We start from the raw sequence: 23903 nt of genomic DNA on the forward strand, positions 1-23903 counted from the left end.
GTGTGAGATGAATCTCTACTCAGACGGATGTGAAGATTTAGTGCACCTGAAATTCGGAGTGCAGTTTGTGATCTTTCATTGTTTATTCATGATTTAATTGATCTTTTCTCAAGACACTCTTGGACTGCAGCCTTGAAATATGAGATCCCTGGGTGATTTAGCTGCTGCGCACACATGCACGCACACACACACACAGCAGCCTGTATAGATCCCTTCAACCAACAAATACAGTGCAAAGCCTGCAGTGTTCATTAGATGGCGGGATGCAGCAGTGGAGATGCACAGCTGTGCTTTGACAGGCGAGCATATTAAATGAGAGAAGTCTACCTGTGTCTGTGAAGCCCCTTTTACACCATCTGTTTCCTGCACCACGCCTGCACTTGATCAGGATCCATATTTACATAAAAGTCTCGCGGAACATAACAGTCAATCAAATGTGGGGCACTTGGCTCTGGTTGGCTGAGAAGTGATTTTTACAGCTGGAGCCGATTGTTAAACAGACTACTGTATATATACTCTGTGTTTGTGGCCTAAAATGTGAGGAAAACACTAAAGGAGAAGTTCACCCAAAAATGGAATATTTCAGTCATTATCTAGTCCCCTCCACGCGGCTGAAAAGTCGGGTGAAGTTTCGTAGTCCAGAGAAAGTTTCTGGAGCTGCACAGCACAACAGTGTTCTCCTAAACAGCTGGGGGCCTTGTTTTAAAGGTTAGAAGAACAACAGAAAAAAAGATATAAATAAGATATAGATAAAATAATATTATGTTATTATATAAATAAAATGTTTCCTTTTTTCTTATTTTTTCTTATTTTTGCATTTTAAATTAAGTTCCCACTAACTTTAGGGGAATACTGCCCTGCTGTTTTGCTGCAATCATGTTTTCTGGACCACAAAACTACAATTGACTTTGCATCCTCACTTCCACCACCACGTCATTTTTGGGCGAACTTTTCCTTTAATATGCAATTAGATTACATGAAAAGTGCAGTCACTGACCTGAGCAAACACAGGCTCCCTGCCACACACTTGCTCTCACCTGAACTCTGGGGCAGAGTTGCTCTTCAGTCCGTAGAAGCCGGCGGACAGGGTGAGCAGCCAGTGCGGCACGAACGCGCCGTGCTCACACTCCAGGTACGGGGCGGACCACTTGATCTGGTTCTTGTCCAGCAGGTAACTCCCACCCTTGGTGCCCGGCGCCTCCATGACCCTTCTGTGCACGTGTGGTCTCCTGCCGTCCCTGAACTCGTTGAACCAGTCGGACTCCGGGGTCCTGCCCTTCAGGTGGCGGTGCGCGGAGCTGGACAGGTCCTGCAGCACCACCTCTTTCTCGGTTCTGGTCGCCTGGAGGAAAACCTGGGGGCCCGGCGTCAGCGCGTCCGCGTGGAAGGTCACCACCGCCCTGTGGATTTTGGGGTCCCCCTCGAGGATGCTCTGGACCAGCGCGTGGTACCAGTGGATGTCCCGGTGCAGGGTGTGCTCCCGGGACCTGTTGGCCTGCAGGATCATGTTCAGGAAGTTTGTGGCGTGCGCTACCGTGTCCAGGATGCTGTGCAGGGAGTAGTGGGAGGCGACGTGCAGGCCGCCTCGCAGGCTGCTCAGCTCGTACCTCCGGGAGCAGTTGACGTGCCTCAGCGCGGAGGAGTCCCCGGTGTGCAGGAAAGCGGTCACCACCCTCGGCAGGTCCTCCTCGATTTTGTGCGCCACCACGGCGCGCTCGGTGGTTGGCACCGGGTAGTAGGTCGGGTGGTGGGGCGGCTCCCTGTTGGTGTTTTGGGTGCTGAGGACCGGCGGGCTCTTCTCGTCTCGGTCGCCGTCCGACCACTCCACATAGCCGTAGTTCGAGCCCAGAACCAGCCCCGTGTGCAGAAGCAGCGGGACGACCAGGAGAGCCATGTCGGTCCTCTTCACGGGCGCACAGAAGAAAGCGGGGACACTTGGCAAAGTGTGGCGAACATAACCAGAGCCGCCCTCCTCCTCCTTCTCCTCCTCCTCCTCCTCCTCCTGCTGCTGCTGCTGCTGCTGCTCCGTTGGACTACAGACACTTTGGAGAAGCAGAGGATGTCCTCAGCCTCACACTCATGGTCGAGCTGGAGACGATGGAGGCTCCTCACTTCTTTGCATCTTTTCTTCCCCGCCAGGAGAAAACGCACTTTCTCTCCCCTTCTACTCCGTTTGTGTGTGTGTGAGAGAGAGAGTGTGTGTGTGTATGTGTGTGTTTGTTTTCCACAGCACCTCTGTCAGATCTAAAGACCCCCTCCAGCCTCCTAACTCGGGGAAAAAAAACCAGCACCGACTCCTCACCGCTCCGCGATCCATTCACACGCAGCGACGCTGGGACGGAGCGCTCCCGCTGCCTCTCCGCTCCTGCTCGGAGAGATCCATGTGAGAGGAGTGGGACGACGGAGGGGACGGAGAGCGAACTGTTCTTATAGTTCCCTCCCAGTGAAAGCCTAATAGGCCACCTGAAGTGTTTCCCACCGGTGTGTGTGGTTGTTTCCCTCTGCCAGTCTGCCGGAGGTGGGCGGGGCGTGTGTGAGGGGCGGGGGAGCTGTCCGGTGCTGAAAGTGGCGCCCATAGGAAGAAAAGTGAGGGTGGTGGTGATGATGATGATGATGATGATGATTAGAGTGAACATGAGGATGATGAAGGTGATGATGATGATGATGGTGAAGATGATGATGAAGGGCTCCCAGTGATGAGCATGGAGCGGCAGCCTAAAATTAGAATACAACAGCGCAGTGCGAATGAGACTTTAAACCAGAAACATGCCTAATGAATACAGTCTTCTGTTCACGACTAAAAGTATTCGGACACATATTTCAGCCTAAAACACTGAGCATTTTTATACATATTTTGTCTTTCCATGTCTTTATCCCCAACACGGAGGTGGCTTGCTCCCTCCGGGTTTGGTGTAGATTGACTGAATCTACGTTCCTACCCTCACCTATGGTCATGAACTTTGGTTTGTGACCGAAAAAACAAGATCCCGGATACAAGCAGCCGAAATGAATTTCCTCCGCAGGGTGGCGGGGCGCTCCCTTAGAGATAGGATGAGGAGCTCTGTCACCTGGGAGGAGCTCGGAGTAGAGCCGCTGCTCCTCCACATCGAGATGAGCTAGCTGAGGTGGCTCGGGCATCTGTATCGGGTGCCCCCTGGACTCCTTCATCAGGAGGTGTTCCTGGCATGCCCCACCTGGAGGAGACCCTGAGGAAGACCCAGGACACGCTGGAGTGACTATGTCACTCGGCTGGCCTGGGAACACCTTGGGATCCTCCCAGAGGAGCTAGAGGAAGTGTTTGGAGAGGGGGAAGTCTGGGTGTCCCTGCTCAGAGAGCTACCCCCCGACCTGGCCCTGGATAAGTGGAAGAAAATGGATGGATGGATGGATGGATGGATGGATAGAGATGACAGGAAGTAGGATGAAAGTGGGGGGTGACATGCAGCAAAGGGCCCCAGGCTGGGACTTGAACCCGGGGCCGCTGCAGCGAGGACAAAGCCTCTGTATATGCGACGCCCACTCTACCTACTGATCTAATGGGTGCCCAAACAGTGGGCATTAAAGTTTTTCTCAACTGCTCGCTCACGTTACTAAAAATAAACCGCAAGTTACCAACAGCACAATCACGATTCCCTCAAACTGCACACACTGTTTTACCAAACATCACGCTTTCCAACCAGAGTGAAGTCCTGGTTTTATAACTAAGTCACTAATCTATAATCCTGTCATCCTGATAACTCATACTTTCACGTTGGTCTATTCTGAACACCAACATTTATTTCATGTTATTTCATCATTTAATGGTGCAATTTATGCCATAGATCATAACGCATGAATATCTTAAGCCTGCGGTAACTACAGACCTTATTTCAGGCATTTAACCTGAAACCCATATTAAAAATTTAAAACCAAAAACACTGACTTTGAGATGAGGGGACTAGATACTGATTTCCAAGGGCGTAGCTCAGGAGGTCTGCTAGTAATCAGAAGGTCACTGGTTCGAATCCCGGCTCCTTCCCGCTGCGCGTTGAAGTCCTTGAGCAAGATACTGAACCCCTCTGATGAGTTGGCATCTTGCATGGCAGCCTCTGCCATCAGTGTGTGAATATGTCTATCTGACACCATGCGTGGTTAGCAGACTGGAGAAGCGCTGTAGAAATGCAAGTCCATCCCAGGTTTTAGACTCCTTGCTACACCACTCTATATCTGTGCAGCCGTCGGTTGTTTTTGTTTTTATTTAGGTTTGGTACTAAAACTATCTAACTAAGATATTGCATTTGGCTACCTGTCAGATATTCTTGAACATAGCCACTAAGTGCTGCTAACTGTCACTGCCGTTAGCTAGACATCTCTGTTAACCGTGTAGCTAACTCTGTTGGTCGCGTGACCTGACTCCAGCTGGACCAGGAGCTAGAAGCATCGGGGGGATTGTTGGTGTTGCCCCGTTTCAAACTTTCATATTTTGAGGTACAAAGTAGCAAGGGGCTGGCTGGTTAGCATGCTAACTTCGACAGACATCTACCCAATGCATAACATACAGTAGATGTCCTTGCTATGAGCATACCCAACACACAATCACAATCAAAATCAACAGTGTAAATAACATATTTTGAAAGCAACATGGGATCTGGAGATTTAGATCACGACATATAGGCTGTATGGAGCCTTTATGTGTTTTAGTTTTTTGTTGTTTTTGTCTATTTTGTCAAACCGATCCCCATCTGCGTCAGTTGTTAAGGAGAATGCTACAATGCTGTTTTGCCGTGAAGCTTCGGTTTGGTGCACTATAAAAATGCTCACATATTCATGTGGCATGGGGGGGTGAAAATAACTAAATTCTCACTTTTGGGTGAACTTTTCCTTTAAGCCTTATTTTCCTTACCGGAACAACGTGGCAAATCCCAAACCGTTAAACAGCCCCACAGTCAGCTGAGATGAAAATGACAAACCGGTGAGGATGGAGCCGTCCACTTGATTTTGGCTGTACACTGTGGAACATGTTTATGTGTATGCGTGTGTACAAAAGCACAGTTGTACAATGCTACACACACATTGCAGCACATCTGAGGAAATGCTAACAAGGCGTCCCTGTGTTCAGACACGTCACCAGTCATGTTGTTGTTGTTGTTGTTGTTGTTGTTGTTGCAGCTGCAAGGCCGAACATTGTTTGTCATCGTCACGTCTGTGCTCGCGTCCACCTCGGCCTGGTTCTGGCTCGTCAGGACTCGGCCCAGGACTTGTGGACGGGCGCTGCGGTGTTGCAGCTCACCCGGGGTGACTCGCGGGCCGTTGCCATGGCAGTGGAAGGTGACGACGGCGCGCAGGTCTCCCCTGGCTGCTCGCTGCAGCTGGTGATGCTGATGGTAGCCTGTCTGGCCTTTTTGACAGCATCTCGTAAGCGCAGCACACACACACACACACACACACACACACACACACACACACACACACACACACACACACACACACACACACACACACACACACGACAGCCTTTTTTGACGTGCGATGCTGCGATAACGACGAGGACAGATATTCATAAATTCCGACAAGGGAGTGACTGCAGATCACATCAGTCTCTCTCAATCATTTTTGCACATTTGGCTCAAAAGACTAAGCAGCCTCCAGGCCCCCGTGATGCACGCAGCGCAGGCGGCGAATTAGGCGGAAGGAGAAAAATGAGCCGGTAGAAAGTGGCGAGGCAGCGTCGGAGGGGAAGAAGTGACTGTTCCTGCCCCCCCATCTTATTTCATCCTCTTTTACAAGCTGCACTGCCTCCCCTGGCCTGATGAATATTTGATGGGCATTTGCTGCTTCATCTGCATGCTTTACAACTTGGGTCCGTACAACCGCAACAGCGGCAGAGGAGGCTGCTGTGCCAGCCCCTCTCTCACCCACCCACCCACTCACCCGCTCCCCTGATCTCCCAGAGGTTCCTTTAGGATTTCTCAGAAGAGAGCAAAGGAAGGAGGAAGGGCCTATGAGCGAAAGGGTATTTCCTCTGATGCCGTGTCTTTATTTAGTTCCTCCGCACACAGGAGTGAAGGAGCCTGGCTATGGCATCACTCAGGCCTGCATTTGATCGACTGAGGTTGTCCTCTGTGGGAAAGTGACCAGGGCTCAATAGGAAACTTTAAAGGGTGTGTGTGTGGTTTTTTTATTGAAAGTCTAGAGTCAAACAGTAAGAGGAGGGGCTGTGGAAAATCTGTTCCTCATGAGTGTGTGGATGTGTGTTTTTTTTTAATTATTTTTATTGAATTCTGCTCTTGTCACAGCATCCTCTGATATTAAAAGCTTCAGTTTCAAGCCGCGGCCTCTCATCTGTGCTAAACGCCGAAGCTGTCAGACACATCAAAGGTGTGTATAGTGAGGAATGTTTGGATGCCGCTGGAAGTTCAGCGAGAATGTTGAAAAAATGTAGTTAGAGACTCGGTTTGGCTTGAGAGTCGGATGGGGCGACGAGCACGGCAGATGGTGTCTCTTCCTCAGACATTTCACCGTAGACCAGAGAGGTAACAGGGGGGCAGTGAGGAATGATTGGACGGGGGGGGGATGAAACATTTAGCAGTTCGAGTCAAACCAACCAGTTCTGTGATGGAGTAAAAGAGAAACAGGCTGTTAAGATCCAGAGGAGGCTTTCAAAATAATGATTGTGTTAAGTGCCAGTGCTCTGACTGCCACATAGACTGCATGCATGCTGCCTTATGGTGATGAGAGAGGCTGCTTTAAGCTGTAACTGTGTTCATTTCCCAAGATTACAGTCGGCCAAAGGAGGGACGGCCTGTCGACTAATGCTGGCGAGAGCTGAATCTCATCTGCGGGTGTCAGCACGGCGTTCCAAATGACCGGTGTGTATGTGTTGTGTGTAAATAGTGCACCAAATCTTCACGTGTCGCCCTGTTCCTGCACACTGCAGTCAACACCATCTATTCAGCCAGTTGTGTACAAGCCAAAAACAAACAGACCGACACAAACATTCGCTCCAGTGGGCAGAGTAAAGCAGGAGGAAAAGTTCCCCCCAACATTTTTTGCTGTGAAACTCCAGAAATGCGTTGTGGGAAAGTAAAACGCCCCCCAACTTTCCGTCAGAAGAGGCGCAACTAGATAACAGATCCTTTAGCTGCTGGGAGGACAGTTAAGGATGCCACATGCAGAGCAACCCAGCCACCATGATGTTGGGCATCTTGAAACTTTAAATTCCTTTGGGTTAAGTTTTTTGATTTTATGTTGTTACATCGCTCTGGTTAGGTATAGGCACAAGACCCGCTGGGATAGTTGTGTCCTGGCTTGCCTGATTCTGTCAACACAAACAGAAAAATGGTGGTTTCAAGCGTTTCACAGGGGTCTTTCGCTTGGAGGCTGTCTTGACTGTGATCAATCCACCTTGACATGAAGGTCAAGGCCCATTTTTGCCCACATATCTGTGCAGATTTCCCCAGTTTCCTTCTAACCAATGACATGCAGAGCCATGGAGCTGACCTCAACCGATTTCACCCAACGTTTCAGGGAAAAAGTTCAGTGTTTCTGTTGCCGATTACATCCCTTCTTCTTCTTCGTGCCTATAAGTCGCACGGGCTCTCTCAGTCCCTCATCTGGCCAACGACTGTTCGTGCATCTGCTGCGCTGTTAACACCCAGCTGTAAGCACTGTTTCAAGCACTCCAGCAGTCTATGTCTAATGCAACAGCAGGTGAGACTTGATTAAATCATGTAACTGATCCAATTACAGCCTTATCGTGCCATCTCTGCTTGAAAAACAATACTATGCAGGTGGGTAGTAATAGAGACCAGATGTTTGCACAGGCAGTCTGGGTGGCTTTATTGAAGTGTCACGTAATACACCGCCTGGCCACAAAAAAAAAAAAAAAAAAGTCAACACCTGGATTTACTAAAGCAAATAAGTAAGACAGTAAGAGCCCTCTTACTGTCTTACTGCCGTGATAAATATGTTTCAGCTGGCAAAAAAAAAAATGCGGTCAGAAAAAAATCTTGAATGGTTGTGTTCAGAGATCATTTAAACTTTTGGTGAAAGCAAATCAGAAAAAAAATCTATAGTAGGACTCACAGCTATGTTTGATAGTGAAAGTGAGAGCATTTCCACATGCGCAGTGTGAGGAGAACTCAAGGGATTGTGACTAAACAGCTGTGTAGCCTTAAGAAAACCATTTATCAGTGAGGCTAATTGGGGGAAAAATAGCTTCAATTTGCTAGAGAGCATAATGACTGGACTCTGGAGCAATGGAAAAAAGGTCATGTGGCCCAATGAGTCCTGATTTACCCTGTTCCAGAGTGATCAGGGTAAGAAGGGAGGCAGATGAAGTGATGCGCCTATCAGGCCTAGTGCCTTCTGTACATGCCTGTGGGGCAGAGGTATGATCTGAGGTTGAATCAGTTGGTCAGGTCTCGGTTCAGCAATGTTATGGGCCAGAAGAATGAGGTCATCTGATCACCGGAATATACTGAATGACCAGGTTTTGCGTGTGCCTTCTTTTGGTGCCGGGCAAATTCCAATGCTGGAATTTCTGACTTCGAAACATTTGTTTCTTTCTCGTGGGATCTGGCCTTTACATTTAATGGGTGTGCTTGTTCCAACTTGCTGATAAGAGAAGCGAGTGTAAGAAAGCTCAGATGGTACCGCTGTATCGATGCTGCACAACATAAGCATGGAAGCCATCGTATACATTCACAATCGCTGTGGCCATCTGGCTGTGAGGTTGGAGGACACTGTATGTAGGAGGAAGCTGAGTGAAACATGCTATCAGGTGTCCTTTTTTTTAATAAACTCTGCTTTTATGAACTTCAGTACGTGACAGTTATGAGCAGCGACTGCATTCTCCTCAATCACAAGAAGCTCTTACTGTAGATAATTTAATCGCAGCTGCTGAAGGCAGATCAGCGAGTGTGTGCATGCATGAGTTGTTCTGTGAATGAGTTTTAAAAGACATTCGGGCCTCTATCGTTGTCGATGTGAGACACAACAACCTGATCTACATTGTACCACCAGGTGTCTGAAAGCATCATCTGACTGCACACATCACTGCCATACCATCTCCAGGGAATTATGTGTGTGTGTGTGTGTGTGTGTGTGTGTGTGTGTGTGTGTGTGTGTGTGTGTGTGTGTGTGTGTGTGCATGAAGGAGCCTTCACAAGTTGTCTTGCACTATGCAAGTGAAGCGGGCGTGAACAGACAGGTGTGAAATCAGCCTGTCCGCGGGGAGAAGAGCATCCCCAACAAATAAACGAGTGACGAAATGATCCGCCTTCACGGCCAAGCCACACACGCTCAAACACATCTGTCCAACTGAATGTTAGGTTTACTTTCCAGCAATCATTCCCATCAGACAGGGTGAGCTATTTGCACAAGTGTCACACTTAACAATATGTGACTGCAGTCAAGTAAATGTAATATTTGGTCTTTGCTGCCCTCTACAGGTTTGCTTGCGACACCTCAGCCTATCCGGTTATTCAACAGACACATCATGGAGTTACTCAGTAAATGATGTGACGTGGTCGCTCCCAAGGACACTGATTCAATGAAGTGTAATGTTTTACACAAATATATGAGCCCACAAAGTCATTTACCTTTTCAGCATCAATGTGGGCCATTTCTACATAGTACCGCAGGTTTAACGTGTAGTAAACAGGATCCCCCCGACTAATAACAGTTATCTTTGCATTCCATGATATCAATATGAACAAATAAATAGATGGATATTTATGATTGGATTTTTTTCCATGGGGTGTTTAGGTGCTTTGGATTAATTCCGACAATTCCGACAGCCCGCAAAGGCATCATAATTGTATCCGCGCATGACGACGGAGGACGTGAACGTATCAGCTAGCGTTAGCATTTTGCTCTGAACGAAAACCGACTGAGTTACAGGACTTCCACGCAGTGAGTAAGGTAATGTTTAAAATGACGAGTTTGGCAGTCTGTCCGTCTATAGCCGAGTCGTTTGTCGAGCTTCAGGGTTGCTGCCTGACTGACAGACAGGCAGTTGGTTAACGTTAACCGGAGACTTGCCGTTTCAAGTAACTGATGCTAGCCAGCCACTGCTAACAACGTTAGCTAACAATAGTTAACTGTTAGCTGCTAGCAGGGACGTGTTTTAAAAGGCGTTCTTAGCTTGACCAGACCTTAAAACTGAGGACTAAGCGATGATGCAGTGTTTATTTATTTAAACGCCTAGAGGAGGGTGCACGGTTAGCTAATTAGCAGCTATGTCTACATGTGTTTCTGTTACTGAGCAAACATGAATGATGTAAGATGAGTGGACTGATCAGCAATACGTCAGCTAGCCTTATGAGGAGTAGCTTTCATTTTCTGGAGAAGAGAAACAAACTTCTGTTGCGTGTTGTGAGTTCACTGATTCGTAAGCATTGTTGCTAATCAAAGCCACTTTGCCTGTATGTTATGTGTATTGAGTCGTGGTTGAATTGTAGCACTCAGTGTTTTTTTTTTCCTGACATTTCAGAGACAGCATCTGTAAGGATTGCCCCATGGATTCTCCTCGGCAATCTAAGAAGGTTCATCCGAATCGAGAGCCAAAGCGCACGCACAATCAGCCAGGCATTGCTCCTCAGAAAGATGCCTATGCCAGGCTTCTCAGCCAGCACAGCAGCAGTAAGTTCAGTCTGTATCTAGAGCAATATGCAAAGGATATGTCCTTTCAGAGGGATGGACCTGGACCGAGCACACTTCTCAAAGCCCACAGTGACAAGCTGAACATACCACAGCGAAAAAGGGACCAAGTGCCCAATGATTTCTCTGATTCAAGTGACTTCTCCCCATCTTCCATGAAACTTAAAGGAGAGGACAGTTCACTGTCGCTGTACATGGAGAAACTGAACACCCGCGGCACTCAGCAGGACTGTGAACGGAAGCAAGGTGTGTGTGACAAGCAGCGACGGGGACAGAGAAGGGACACCGCCACCAGCCACGATGGAGACATCGAGTCTGGTGAGGAACTCAGCTCTTTAAAACCAAACAACCCCAAGAAACACCAGAAGCCGCAGAAGAAAAGCAAGGACTCTAAAGAGGCCGACTCGTTTGTTGGACGTCCCCAGTCCCCAAAGAATGCCAGTGAAAGTGGACACGAGCAAGAGAAGATGACAAAGTCGAAGAAAAAAAACCTGCCAAAGCACCCCGAAGACGAGAACAGCAGAGAAGGGACGGTCAGTTCAGGGGCCGACACTCAGATGTCAAGGCCCAAGTCTCCTCATGGTAAAGACAAAAGACTGCAGCAGCCCAGAGGTAAATTGTAGGTTAGTTTTTGAGATGGCTGATCTCAGTAGGTGATGCGAAAATGTAGTTGTAGACATTCGATGACTTATGCTATTATATTAAATCATTGGCTTAAATCTTTTTCACCTTCAGGTGCCAATTCTCCTGCTGACAGGAATAAAAACAAAGGAGGCAGAGGATCAAAGAAACAAGTGTTTGAGTCCTACATGACATTGGAGGAGGTTTCTCATGGCCTTAAAAGAGGAGAACTCATTCAGGTACTGAGACACCACTGCATTAAAATGTATAAGTATAGATGCTATTAATAAAGGTGGTCCTAATTATTGGGAATGCAAGTTGTATACATATTTGATCATTTGTGTGACTTTGTGGTTAATACTCCAAAGTCTTTACTTGGTTCCTATACTCCTTTATTTCCTTTGTTTCTATATGTATACTGGAAAAAAAATCTCAATAGCTCATACTTGAAGTTCCACTGTGTTCAAGGTTAACTTCCTACAGTGTGATTTTTCGCAGTTAATCACAAAGCATACTGATTGATTAATTTCTAAATTGCACACTTTCTCTACAGGGACAGTTAAGGATCAACCCAAAGAAATACCATGAAGCTTTCATCCCATCACCTGTAAGTTCAACCCAGGCTGGATCTGGACACATTGTTTTTGTTGCTTCACAAACTTGTTTAATTGTTTCTATGAAAGCACCTTAGAGCAAAGCTCTGTATGTCTAAATTATTGGGGTTGGAATATATGTATATTGAAGATAAACACTCCCTCATTTCATCCATTTTAGATGAACATACAGACTGTTGCTGCCGCTAACTCTAAGGCTAAAAAAAGTAATTATCCAACTACTAAAACAGTTGCATTCATGCTGACAACCAGCATAGAATACTTTTTTTCTACACAGAAAATCATTCAGTAAACACTAAGGTCGTTTTGGAAGTATGGAGACCGATAAGCTGAATGAAGAACGGGATTGATATAAATAAAATCTTATTAGTGCCTATCCCTATACAGTACAGCTGTACGTAAATGCAAATATTGTTGTAAACCTTTCAAGAGAGATGTTAAAGTCAGGCAGGAGACAAGTAATCTGTTTTTTTTATGTTTGCAGGATGACACAAGGGACATATTTCTTGATGGGATTGTAGCTCGCAACAGAGCTCTGAATGGAGATGTAGTGGTGGTGCAAATCCTCCCTCAGGACCAGTGGAAGGTAGGCCAAACTCTCATATTTCTATACAATATAATTTTATTTTGTAAGGGTTAGGGGTTAGGGTTGTCTTAATGTGAACATAAGCATGTTAAAGTTATTGATTTAACATGCTCTATTTGAACTGTTTTCCAAAGGAGAATCAAAACACACCAGTATGTGTATGTTTCAGGTTGTGAAGTCCGACACTGACTGCGAGGGCTCCAGTGAGTCGGAGAACCAGAGAGAAAACGCGGCACAAACGGCGCAGAAGAAGACAGCGCACACCCCCAGGCCTGATGTGATAGTGGAAGACCAGTGCAGCGACCAGGATGAACTCATTAGAAGAGTTCAGAATACCACCCTCACTGAGACAGGTACCATGATGATGTGTGACTACAGCAGCTATTTCAGATCACAGTTAATATGGGAACTGTGTTATCAAGTAATAATGATTCGGCTAATGTATAATATTGGTCATTAAACTCTGATTGAATGTTTATTTACTGGTCTACGGACTGTTTTAACACAGAGAACCAGCACAGTAGGTCAGCTCATACCTCTTCATTTGCCCTTTCTTCTCATTGAATAGGGGTACCTCTGGAGGACCCCTCAACCCCACGATCCAATGGAGAAATACTCCAAAAGACTGCTAAAGTGAGCCTCCAGCCTTTCTCTTGAATTTCTTACTCACACCTTATCTTTTTCCAATCATTTACCTGACAAGAATCAACAGACTTGACTGTGTTTTTTCTTCCCGCTTGACATAAAACAGAGACTCCGACCTAAATTGACAGGAACAATTTAGCAATATATTTTGCTACTTCATGAAAAAAGCTACCCATTTCCTGAAAGTCTTTTACTATACAAAGGAACTACATGACTGTTGTTTGCATAATGATTAACTAAGGGCATTGGCACTGTAGTCTTTATGACGTGTTCAAGTGCAGGTTTTTTCGGCCAAGACACAGGCGACCTAAGCCAACACAACAGCTTTTGTCCAGGCTAGTTCTTTGACGTCAGTTTGGTATGTCTGGGCACAAAAGTTGTCTTTAACTTTTTCTTAAACAGCTTGTCCTCTTTTGCACTGGACATAAAACAAATAAAGCACACAGGTCTTGTATTTTAGATTCATCACTATATTTCCCTTATCATTTGTCTGTCAGGTGGTTTACATTGTTGAGAAGAAACATTCAAGAGCCGTGACAGGTTTCCTGAAGTTCCTACCAGACAAGCCTTTCGCCATGTTCTCCCCCGTGGACCACAGGGTGCCACGGATAAACGTTCTCCTGGCTGACTGTCCCGAAGACTTTACTTCCCGCCCGGGCGACTACACCAACACCTTGTTCATATGTCGGATCACCAACTGGGCAGCTGACAGCAACTTTGCAGAAGGGTGAGTGTTGGACTCAAACCTTGACGCTGGAAAGCATTTCAACATTGTATCAGCTGACCTGACTCTGTCCTCATGTTTCCTGCAGTCAACTCCATAAGACTCTGGGTCAAGCTGGAGAGATCGAGCCAGAGACAGAGGGCATTCTGATAGAGTATGATGTGGATTTTTCCGAGTTCTCAGATGAGGTGTTAGACTGCCTACCCAAGAACTTGCCCTGGACCATCCCACCTGAGGAGATGAGCAAGAGGAGAGACCTGAGGTAGGACTCTACACCATGTACATCTTTATGTAGCTCCACATTTTTTATAAATGTTTTCTTTGAGGCTACACAAGTCAGATTCAGTTTCAGAAAAAAATGAGTGATGGGAGATCAATTTATATTGCTCATAATTGGGCTACTGATAACTTTAAGTTTTGTTGTCTGATGGCAGCAAGCAAGTGTTCTGTATTAAGTCTTCATTAAGGTCATACTGCATTATTCATATGCTTTACAAAGCACTGTCTTATCCTCTGCAGGAGGGAGTGTATCTTCACAATTGACCCTGCTACTGCCAGAGACCTGGACGATGCTCTGTCCTGTAAACCGCTCCCCGATGGTAAATTACCTTAACTGTGGACCTCACTGATTATGATTTAAGATGAATTCTGACTAAAGATACAAATGCATGTTTTTATTGGAGAATGGGAGGTCATAGACTGTCTTTTTCACACAGGTAACTTTGAGCTGGGAGTCCACATCGCTGATGTGAGTTTTTTTGTTGGGGAGGACAATGCTTTGGATGCTGTCGCCAGTCAAAGAGCTACTAGTGTGTATATGGTTCAGAAGGTGAGTGCTCGTTGAAACTTTTTTTTTTAATAATCGGCCACTTCAAAAGGCATCAGAGGTGTAGTACTTGAGACTGCTGGTTGAGCTGACCTGATTTTCTGGCTTATGTGAAGTGTGTGAACAAATTTTTTTTCAGACCTAGCACTGAAAATCTTATCGTATTTTTGTTTAATGTTATTTTTTTTTACTTTTTGTCAAGTTTGAGTTGCCATCAGATCATTTTAGTCTTAACCAAGTCAAAGAAGACTGTCACCATCTTAGTATAATTTTAATCAATTAAGACCGTTGACATTTTAGCCTTTTTTTTTTTTTTTAGGCCTCAAATTAAATTAAACCTTTCGTTCAATCTAGTCTAGCCAAAAACAATAATTACTATAATAATAATAAGAAATATATCTTAAAACAGTAACCAAATGTATTTATTTCCTACTTTTTTATTTTAAACTGTATGGTATTTTGGATGTCTTTTTACACAACCCCATGTTCTGCAATAATTTGTTACTTTGCCTCAGTTGGAGCTTCATAAACATACCTCTCATTTTCAACCCTCAGTGTGTTCATGTGTTTGTCTAGAATTGATCTCTTCATGTGTTTGTGACCGTGCAGGTGATCCCCATGTTGCCTCGGCTGCTGTGTGAGGAGCTGTGCAGTCTTAATCCTCTCACAGACAGACTCACCTTCTCTGTCATTTGGAAAATCACACCTGAGGGAAAGGTATGACCAATTTGAAATTCCCAGAGCTGGTTGGAGGTATTTTCTGCCCCGTGGTTTATCTCATTGGTTCCACTTCATCTGCCCACCCTCCAGATCCTGAGCGAGTGGTTCGGCCGCACAGTCATCCGCTCCTGCGTGAAGTTGAGTTACGACCACGCTCAAAGCATGATCGAAGCCCCCGAAAAGATGTTCTCTGCTGAGGAGCTGCCACCTGTTGACCCTGAGCACCCCATTGATGAGATCCATCAGGCTGTGCTCAACCTGCACTCAATCGCCAAGAACCTCCGGGCTCAACGCTTCTCAGGAGGAGCCCTCCGACTAGACCAGGTCAGGCCTTGTTGCATTGTGTTTGACTATTTTGTGAAATCTTTCCTTCATTTGTTCTTTACCGTGTACAATGGAGCATGACAAAAGTGAAGTCAACTCAATTCGTAGCCACATGATATTGGACTCCAGCACCAGCTCAGACCAAATGCGTGCGTTGTTCACTCAATAGTACTGTATTTTCACAACCATAAGGCGCACCTAAACGTCTCAAATTTTCTCCAAAATGTGCGGCGCGCCCTATAGTGCAGTGCGCCTAATGTGTTGTTTTTTTGTAAGGCGGATTACATGAGAACGTTGAAGGGTGAAGTGTGAAGTGTGAGCGTTGTTGTTGTTGTAAGGCGGACGTAACAGAGGACTAGATGAGAACGTTGTGCCGGTATGTGCGTCATTGTTTTGGCAACCCCGATAATGGCAAAGAGACACGCTTACGAAGCACAGTTTAAACTGAAAGCTGTGAGTTACGCGGTGGAACATGGGAATCGAGCAGCCGCGAAGGAATACAATATCAATGAATCCATGGTTCGCAAGTGGAGGAAGATGGAAAACGAGCTGCGACAGGTCAAGAAGACGCAGCTGAGTTTCCGCGGACACAAGGCGAGATGGCCCGAGTTGGAAGACCGACTCGAGCAATGGATTGCCGGTCAAAGGACAGCTGGAAGAAGCGTCTCTACAGTCACCATACGACTAAGGGCAGTAACGCTAGCGGAAGAAATGAAAATTGAACATTTTCAAGGAGGTCCGTCTTGGTGCTTTCGCTTCATGAAACGGTGCCATCTTTCCATCCGGGCCAGGATTTCAATAAAGCACAACCAAACTCAGTTTTGCTCCCGCTGCCTTTTTAAATACACACACTAGCATGCATGTTTTACCGGTGTGTTTTACCATGCCCGCGCCCTATGGTCCAGTGCGCCTTATGTATTTGTTAAATACAGAAAAAGCACCCGTAACCGCGCCCTATAACCTGGTGCGCCCTATGGTCGTGAAAATACGGTAGTTGAATAAAGCTGTTACTGCATAGCCTATTTGTTACTAAAAGGATAAAAAAAGACAGATCCATCACACCCACAGTCTGTTCACCCTGTTGCCAACTTGCAAAATATACACATGTATCTGCTGCTATACCAGCTGACTACAAAGCAGCTGCCTGTGAGACTCCTTCATCAATTCCAATCAATTCTATATAGCCAGAAATCACAATCACAGCACCTAAGTGGGCAGTGAAACAACAGCCTCTGTCCTCAGACATGCAATAGATGTCGCATTTAAGGAATTCATCCTCCATATTTCACCATATTAAATAATGTGGTTGTTTATTTCTGCTATGGAGTTTAAAGGACTCATACTCAATCTTTTTTTGCAACCCTGGTGTTGTTAAATGATAGATACATGAACCTTGTGACCCACTATATTGGTATACTGTTTAGTTTTGATATGAGAGTTTCTTATTAGGCCACCATGCAATAACATTCATAAGAACAGAGACGATCAGATCACAATGCCATTCTTTGTTCAGGATGCCACTGCTTCCATATATCTTGACAAAGCCAATAGTGGCTTGCTGCGATATTAATGCTCCAAATGTCATTTGGTCAAATTATCAGTTTTCAAGAGTTCATTGAAGAGATTTAACAAGATTATTTGACCTGGTTTACATGATGTAACCCGTTCCATTTTTGTCTTTCAGTTGAAACTCTCTTTCACTCTGGACAGAGAGACCATGATGCCTCAGGGTTGCTATATTTACCAGTACAGAGACAGCAACAAGTGAGTAACAAACCCTCCTCAGATACATATTTGTGTCTGTATCACTTCTGTTTCTCTTTAAAAAGAAATACTTATTTTATGTGACACGTGTGTAACGTCTAGATCTTTGTTGCTGTTATAATGTCACCCATATGACCATCTAACTCTCATCCATACCTGTGTTGTCTAGGTTGGTGGAGGAGTTCATGTTACTGGCTAACATTGCCACAGCCCACCACATCTATGGCAAATTCCCTGAGCTGGCCCTCCTCAGGTGCCACCCTCCACCCAAGACCAAGATGGTGGATGAGCTCCAGGAGCTGTGTGACCAGCTGGGGATTAACATCGATCTGTCCTCTGCAGGAGCGTTGCATGTCAGTAGCCTGATTTCTAATCTCAGAAACAGTTAAAAAATCTGTTTTTCTCCATCAACTCAGTGCAAGATTTACATGGTTGTATTTTCATTACAGGTGTTTCTATTGTCCATTTTATATCCTAATGTTTACAAGCTCTTTTAAATGATTACACAAAGAAATGGTGGCTAGCACGAGGCTACCATGATAGCAAGGTGCATCGAACCTTCGACTGTAAAATAATTGTCTTCTGTTATGTGGTATTTCTCTCCCTCTGGTGCACAGTAAGTTGGTTATATTGTATTAATCATTCAAGTCTCTTTTCTTTCTTTTCCAACATGCAGAAGAGTCTCAACACTACACTTGGTGATGATGAGTATACTACTGCCAGAAAAGAAGTCCTCACCCACATGTGCTCCAGACCGATGCAGGTTAGAACTCGTTAACCGCTGCAAAAAGCTGGCTTCTTTTCTTTATTTTGTCTTTTTTTGATGACATTTGTGAAGCCTGTGTGGCATCCTTTGCATTTGTAAGCCAGAGAATGAAAAGATCTTCAAAGTGAGGAACATTAGAAACAAGGTCATAGTAATTAAAACAAGATATGACATGAGATAAGTTCAAAAAACTTCCTTTTGTGACATTGAATATAGAATTTTAATCTGTGTTATTGGTGCTTCCAGATGGCGTTGTACTTCTGTTCAGGAGTACGCAAAGACAAGCAGTTATTTAAGCACTACGCCCTCAACGTTCCTCTCTACACTCACTTCACATCGCCCATCAGGCGCTACGCTGACATCATTGTCCACCGGCTGCTGGCTGCTTCACTGAGTGAGTACCGTCTCTACTAAAGTCTGTCTTTGACGCACAAAAACAAGTAACATAAGATCCTGTTTGTTCCCAACAGTGCTGTGGGTGTATTGCAGGACCTGTGTGGTTGATCATGTAGAGGAGAAATGCCGAAAAAGAACAAAGCAGCCTCAGATCTCACTCTGAGTCGATTTTTTTTTCTTTTGTCATTCTCATGTGTGTCTGTCCATTGAATGTCTGTTTGCAGATTGTGGGCCTAGTTTGGGGCTGTCAACACAAGAAGTCCAAAAACAGGCATCGCATTGTAACGACAAGAAGACGGTGTCCAAGAGAGTGCAGGAGCTCAGCTCTGAGCTCTTTTTTGGAGTCTTTGTAAAGGTCAGTAACCAAATCACAACATACTGTCAGCAAGTGGGACTCGTGGAAAAAAGATGTATTTTTGATGGTTAATCTGAAATTGTATTTTGTCTTCTTTGTTGCCATGGCTTAAACTAGGGTTGAGCAAGCATGTTTTAAATGAGCAAAATGTGTTATGAACTTGAACTCATTAGGTAGTTGATTGAACTGAAGAAAAAATTTTTTTATTACTATTAAGTAGTTTCTATTACTCTTGTAAACAAAGACATTTATTTGAAGCTCAAATATGAATCTGTATAGATCCTTTTGTCTCAGTTGGTCCCACCCACTTCAGTGCCAGTTCAAGTCCCACCCATTCTTAGTACGGATACAGATAACTCAGTCGGTTGAACTCACTCATCCCTCGTTTTAAATTTTGGAGTGAATTATGTCAAATACTAGACCAACCAAAATGTAATGAGTTGTTTATGAAATATAGTTTTACAAACCTTTTTTATTACTTCTCTCTCAAATAGAAAATGTAAGTGTTTCTCTGATGTGTATTAATTCTTTAAAACAAACTATCCTGCAATTTAAGCTTTTATTTCAATAACCCTCTTTCATGTTTCATATTATTCTGTGGTTGTGATTTTTGTCACAGTACTAAGGCTCTGACCCTGGGTGATCATTAAGATGGAGTTTAAATATATCCTTCTGAAAAGACAAAGGGGTCAACAATTTAACTAGTCCCTTAATGGCAGGTCAGGTCTTACTGGCACTATACAGAAGTCTTTTTGTTTTTGGTCTGTTCTCCACAGGACTGTGGCCCACTGGACTCTGAGGCCATGGTGATGGGGGTGCTGGATCAGTCCTTTGACGTGCTCGTCCTCAGATACGGAGTTCAGAAACGCATCTACTGCAAGGTCAGCTCAATAACACTCAATCTTAGGGGGGCAGTTCTGTTTTCATTTCATTAAATGTTTTCACTTAGCTTCTTATGTTATTGAAAACTCATTCATCTAAATTTTTTAGCTTTGTCACTCATCTTTCACAAGCAAGTACACCAAGTACACCAAGTACTTAAAAGCTCATTCAAGAAGGAGAAATTGGGCAGTCCAGAGAGTGATGTTGTGACAATACAAAACAAAACCATCCAACAAGTCAACGTCACAGTACTAGTTTTCTTCAATGTAGTTTGTTTTCACCTTCAGTCTATTGTGGGTCTGGACTCATTCCACCATCGTAAGGTGGGAAAGAAGTCTGAGCTGACTCTGGTCTGGACAGCAGAGGACCTGGAGAAGCCTCCAGTAGAGCAGGTAAGAACGCTGAATCTGCATGGTTTTGTCCGCCAGTGGGAAATTTAGAGTCTTTAATGGATTTAAAGTTCTTCACTGGGTGATTTACGGTTTTAGATGAATAGTAAAACAGAAATGTTTAACTGCTAATAATTTTAGTTCAGTTGCCAGGTATTGTTGCCTCAAACATATCATTGAGATCTGAGAATGTTTTTAAAGACTTAATATAACGATAAAGAAATGGGAGGAAATGAAACAACTTATTCCATGAACAGGTTGAGCTGCTAGCTGGGGTTCAGATGTTTAGAAAGTAACCTTGACCAAGCAAGTTGACAATGTGAATGGCAACAATCACATTTCTTCTTTCCTCTTGCAGGTAATCTCAGTCTTCACATTAGTGGAGGTGCAGCTCAAAGCGGACAGTGCACCCATGAAATACAGCGCAGTGCTCAAGAGGCCCGAGGAGAACGAGTGATTCACACTCTAGTGTGCTGTAAAGCACTTAAACAAACCTGTATAAAAATTTGGAATTGCACATTTTCTTTAGCTGATTGATAGAAATCATGTGTAGTTTAGATGCAGCATTACTGTGGTAAGCAGGGACATCACTGATCAGGTCGGAGTCATACTTGAATTGAAATTTGTTCCAAGTGTAGCCTGCTTAGTCCAAATTATCCACACATGTGCATGACTGCTGCTCATTTTCCAAGGTATTATAACATGTGTCATATTTTAATGGAATAATTGCTGTGAAAGGGACTTCCAGCGTTTCTTTGGTTTCCATTATGACCAGGTATGAGTATGAAGTATAAAACTCAAATTGGTAGAAAAAATGGCCATCTTGAAAGTAGAACAAAAGTTAAAAATCTACCTTGTACGGCTTTGAAAAATGGGCAGACTTTCATTATGGATTTCAAATTGAATTGTGACTCAGGTCTGACTGTGAACCCATGGAGCAAAAAGTTTTATTTTGCTGTTGATGTATTGTCCTAATAAGGACTGCTTTGATGTGATATAACTGCTGTTCACGTGTGAGAGCTGAATTTTAACTATTTTCAGTTTATAACAATGACTGGTGTCCTGATCCTCGATTGACGAGGGACCTGTATTTGTGTTTGAATACCACCCTACTGAAGCTGGCTCTGGTATACGGTGTTGTGGCCAGATCAGACAGTAAAATGTAGCAGTAATATTCACATTTGCATAAAAACAAAATGACAGCTACCACATGCCACTTTTTATATAACCCTATGTATTTAAAGTGTTTTATGCAGGAAGAGTTTTGAGATTGTCCTGTGGAGGAGCTGAACAGTCTCCTCACAGGACTTTTCATTTGTTCTTTAAAGGAAGGTTCTCATTGATTGAACACATTGTTCTAGTCTGAACTGAGGTACTTTTTCTGTTTTTAGTACATCAGTCAGTTTAATAATTTATCAGCTCATTTTTATTGTTTTTAATACAAAACATGGGAATGACTTGAACGTGAAATGCTGCTGGAAATGGTTGGTGGCCTTAAGATCTTAATGTATTTTATGTCAGCTCAGAGTGCTTCCAACTAGTTTTTTATTATTGTATTTTTATTTTATTTTTTTTATTTAATTTTTTTTTTTGCTCAGATTTAATTTGTGCAGCCAAAATACTTACTGGACCTCATGAGAGTTTACTGTGAATTTCAGCCTTAATTTAGTCGAAACTACGAGACAAAACTACATTTTAGTGCAGCTGCATAGTACAAAGGGGCTGTGGGCCTCCTTTTTTTTTCTTGGCCTTGATCAGTGTGCCTCCTTTAGATTTTTGTTGAACAGTGCCAAGCAGTGTCGTACAAATTAGCTGCCATGTCTGCACTTTTGTTGTTGGTGGTGTTGGTTTTAAGTTATTTTGTTTGACATGAACTGACATTTTGTGTCTTGAGCTTTAAATGTATCTTAAACCAGCAAGTTAAAGGGATGTTCCAGTGTAAATTTAATTCATGGTCAAACACACCGTGACCCCCCCGAGAGATCAAGTTTGCAGACCGCTAGCTTACGTAGTTTTTGCAACCTCAGCAATGACCTCACGATAACAATACATTGCAGTCTATGCCTCCAGCAAGAAACTGCCATCAAAATCCATAAATAATGTTCAGAACAGTACCAAACTTCAGCAACAGTACAAATAAGATTGCAGTACATAGTTTAAGGCACCAAACAGAAGCTAGCTTACCCGGATTGCTATTGTAAAGAGAACTCATCTCACCACTCTTCCGCAACAGCTAGCTTGTTGTGGGGAGGCCCTGCGAGTCAGTTACCGGGTGCGCTACAGTTCTGCCACTCAAGGATGAAAATGTATGATTATTACTCCATGGAAATGCAATCAAAGTTCATGTGTGTCTTGCCTACCAGCTTATAACAGTTATTATCGAGAGCGGATGGGGAAAAAAACGGAGTTGAGCATTTCTAACCACACTCAGTAATCGACTTGCAGGGACTTCCCAACAACAGGAAGCTGTGGCAGGAGAGTGGTGAGTTGTATTCACTTCACAATAGAAGTCCAGCTAAGATGGCAGACATATGATGCCTCAATGTATATGCTGAGACCCAATTTGTACTGTTGCTGAAGTTTGGTGCTGTTCTGAGCATTATTTGTGGCTTTTTGAAGGCTCTTTCTTGTTGGAGACATAGACTGCAGTGTATTGTTATCATGTGGTCTTTTTCTGAGGTTGCTAAAACTACGTAAGCTAGCAGTCTGCAAACTTGATCTCTCGGGGGTGGTCTTACTCAGTGTCATGGTGTGTTAGACCATGTATCAAACTCACAACAGAATATCCCTTTAAGTACTAAAGCAAAACAGCTGTACTGATTTAGAGGGGATGTTTCTTTGATGAGGGTTTAAAAATGTATCTCTCACATTTGAAAAACTTAGAAGGCAGTATGGTTGGAAAAAAGAAGGGAAAAAAAGCAACTAAAAAAATCCATGAAAAACAATAGTACAATTTCTGTGTCTTTAACAAAGTTATAATGTGACATGTAACTTTGAGTATGGTCAGTATTGAAAGTTCTAAACCACAATACAGAGCAATAGATAGACGTGTTTGTCTACAGGTAAATAAATACATACAAGAAACCCACTGGAGGAAAAAGTGACTCAAACTGTGTTTTTTTTTTCTGAGTAGTAGTTGACACTGTCACATATTAGGTGGTGATGCTCTTTGGGAAACAGATCCTTTAATTAATTTGTTGCTGAGTAAACACTGCCGCTAGCATGACGCACTGCTGACTCCTTATCACCGCCACTGCCCTCCCTTGTTTAGCTTATATAGCGAATAAATACAGATAATGTGTCATCTTTATTACCAGGGAGTGTTTCTTATTAACCCTCCATAAACGTAGTGTATATAGAAGACAGTTGGTGACATCGCCTCATAACCTGGAGGCGCTGTATACCCCACACCCAGTGAAATGATTTTAGGTGAAATGTCAAGGTTATTTTTAGTTAGTTTTAATCTGGATTAAGGGTTTTAAGAATCACGCATGACTGCTTGTAAATTAAAGGGTCATTTGTAGTGATGAAAGCACAGACAATTATGATACAATTTGGATTCATCCCTCAGCTCTTGAGAGCTATATAGCAACTTTTTTTAGCTTTTGTGTTTAAGCTTAAAATTCGATTGGTGTCAGTTGTTGCTTTTT

At 44.0% G+C, this 23903-nt stretch overlaps 2 protein-coding genes across 9 annotated transcripts in view; one reads left to right on the top strand and one right to left on the bottom strand.

The window, feature by feature from the left end:
• LOC119010972 (probable G-protein coupled receptor 158) overlaps positions 1-5227 on the bottom strand; it is a 73830-nt gene extending 68603 nt beyond the window's left edge. The window contains exons 1-2 of one of the 4 annotated variants that reach the window (XM_037083657.1): positions 5108-5227; positions 1038-2715 (exon numbers count right to left, since the gene is read on the bottom strand). In XM_037083657.1, coding sequence (XP_036939552.1) covers positions 1038-1894 — 857 coding nt within the window. In that variant the 5' untranslated portion in view covers positions 1895-2715; positions 5108-5227. Of the gene's footprint in view, positions 1-1037; positions 2716-3068; positions 3566-4882 lie in introns of those variants that run through there. The other 3 variants (XM_037083655.1, XM_037083656.1, XM_037083658.1) reach the window with 3 other exon arrangements.
• Positions 5228-5259: 32 nt separating this feature from the next.
• dis3l2 (DIS3 like 3'-5' exoribonuclease 2) lies at positions 5260-23357 on the top strand. 5 transcript variants are annotated; one of them, XM_037083663.1, is made up of 22 exons: positions 9785-9903; positions 10475-10623; positions 10810-11253; positions 11377-11501; positions 11816-11869; positions 12361-12462; positions 12632-12815; positions 13031-13095; positions 13605-13834; positions 13920-14093; positions 14351-14430; positions 14548-14660; positions 15267-15374; positions 15468-15701; positions 17386-17465; positions 17635-17818; positions 18142-18228; positions 18478-18625; positions 18852-18982; positions 19759-19863; positions 20152-20256; positions 20612-23357. In XM_037083663.1, exons 2-22 carry the CDS (start codon positions 10500-10502, stop codon positions 20708-20710), a joined length of 2976 nt encoding a protein of 991 aa, XP_036939558.1. In that variant the 5' UTR covers positions 9785-9903; positions 10475-10499; the 3' UTR covers positions 20711-23357. The 5 variants fall into 5 exon arrangements, with proteins under 5 accessions (XP_036939555.1, XP_036939558.1, XP_036939554.1 ...); XM_037083660.1 differs by lacking the exon at positions 9785-9903 and adding an exon at positions 5260-5394 and having other exon boundaries at positions 10475-11253; XM_037083659.1 differs by having other exon boundaries at positions 10475-11253.
• Positions 23358-23903: the final 546 nt, after the last annotated feature.

Source organism: Acanthopagrus latus, chromosome 21 (genome assembly GCF_904848185.1).
Source record: "Acanthopagrus latus isolate v.2019 chromosome 21, fAcaLat1.1, whole genome shotgun sequence".
Classification (NCBI taxonomy): Eukaryota; Metazoa; Chordata; class Actinopteri; order Spariformes; family Sparidae; genus Acanthopagrus; species Acanthopagrus latus.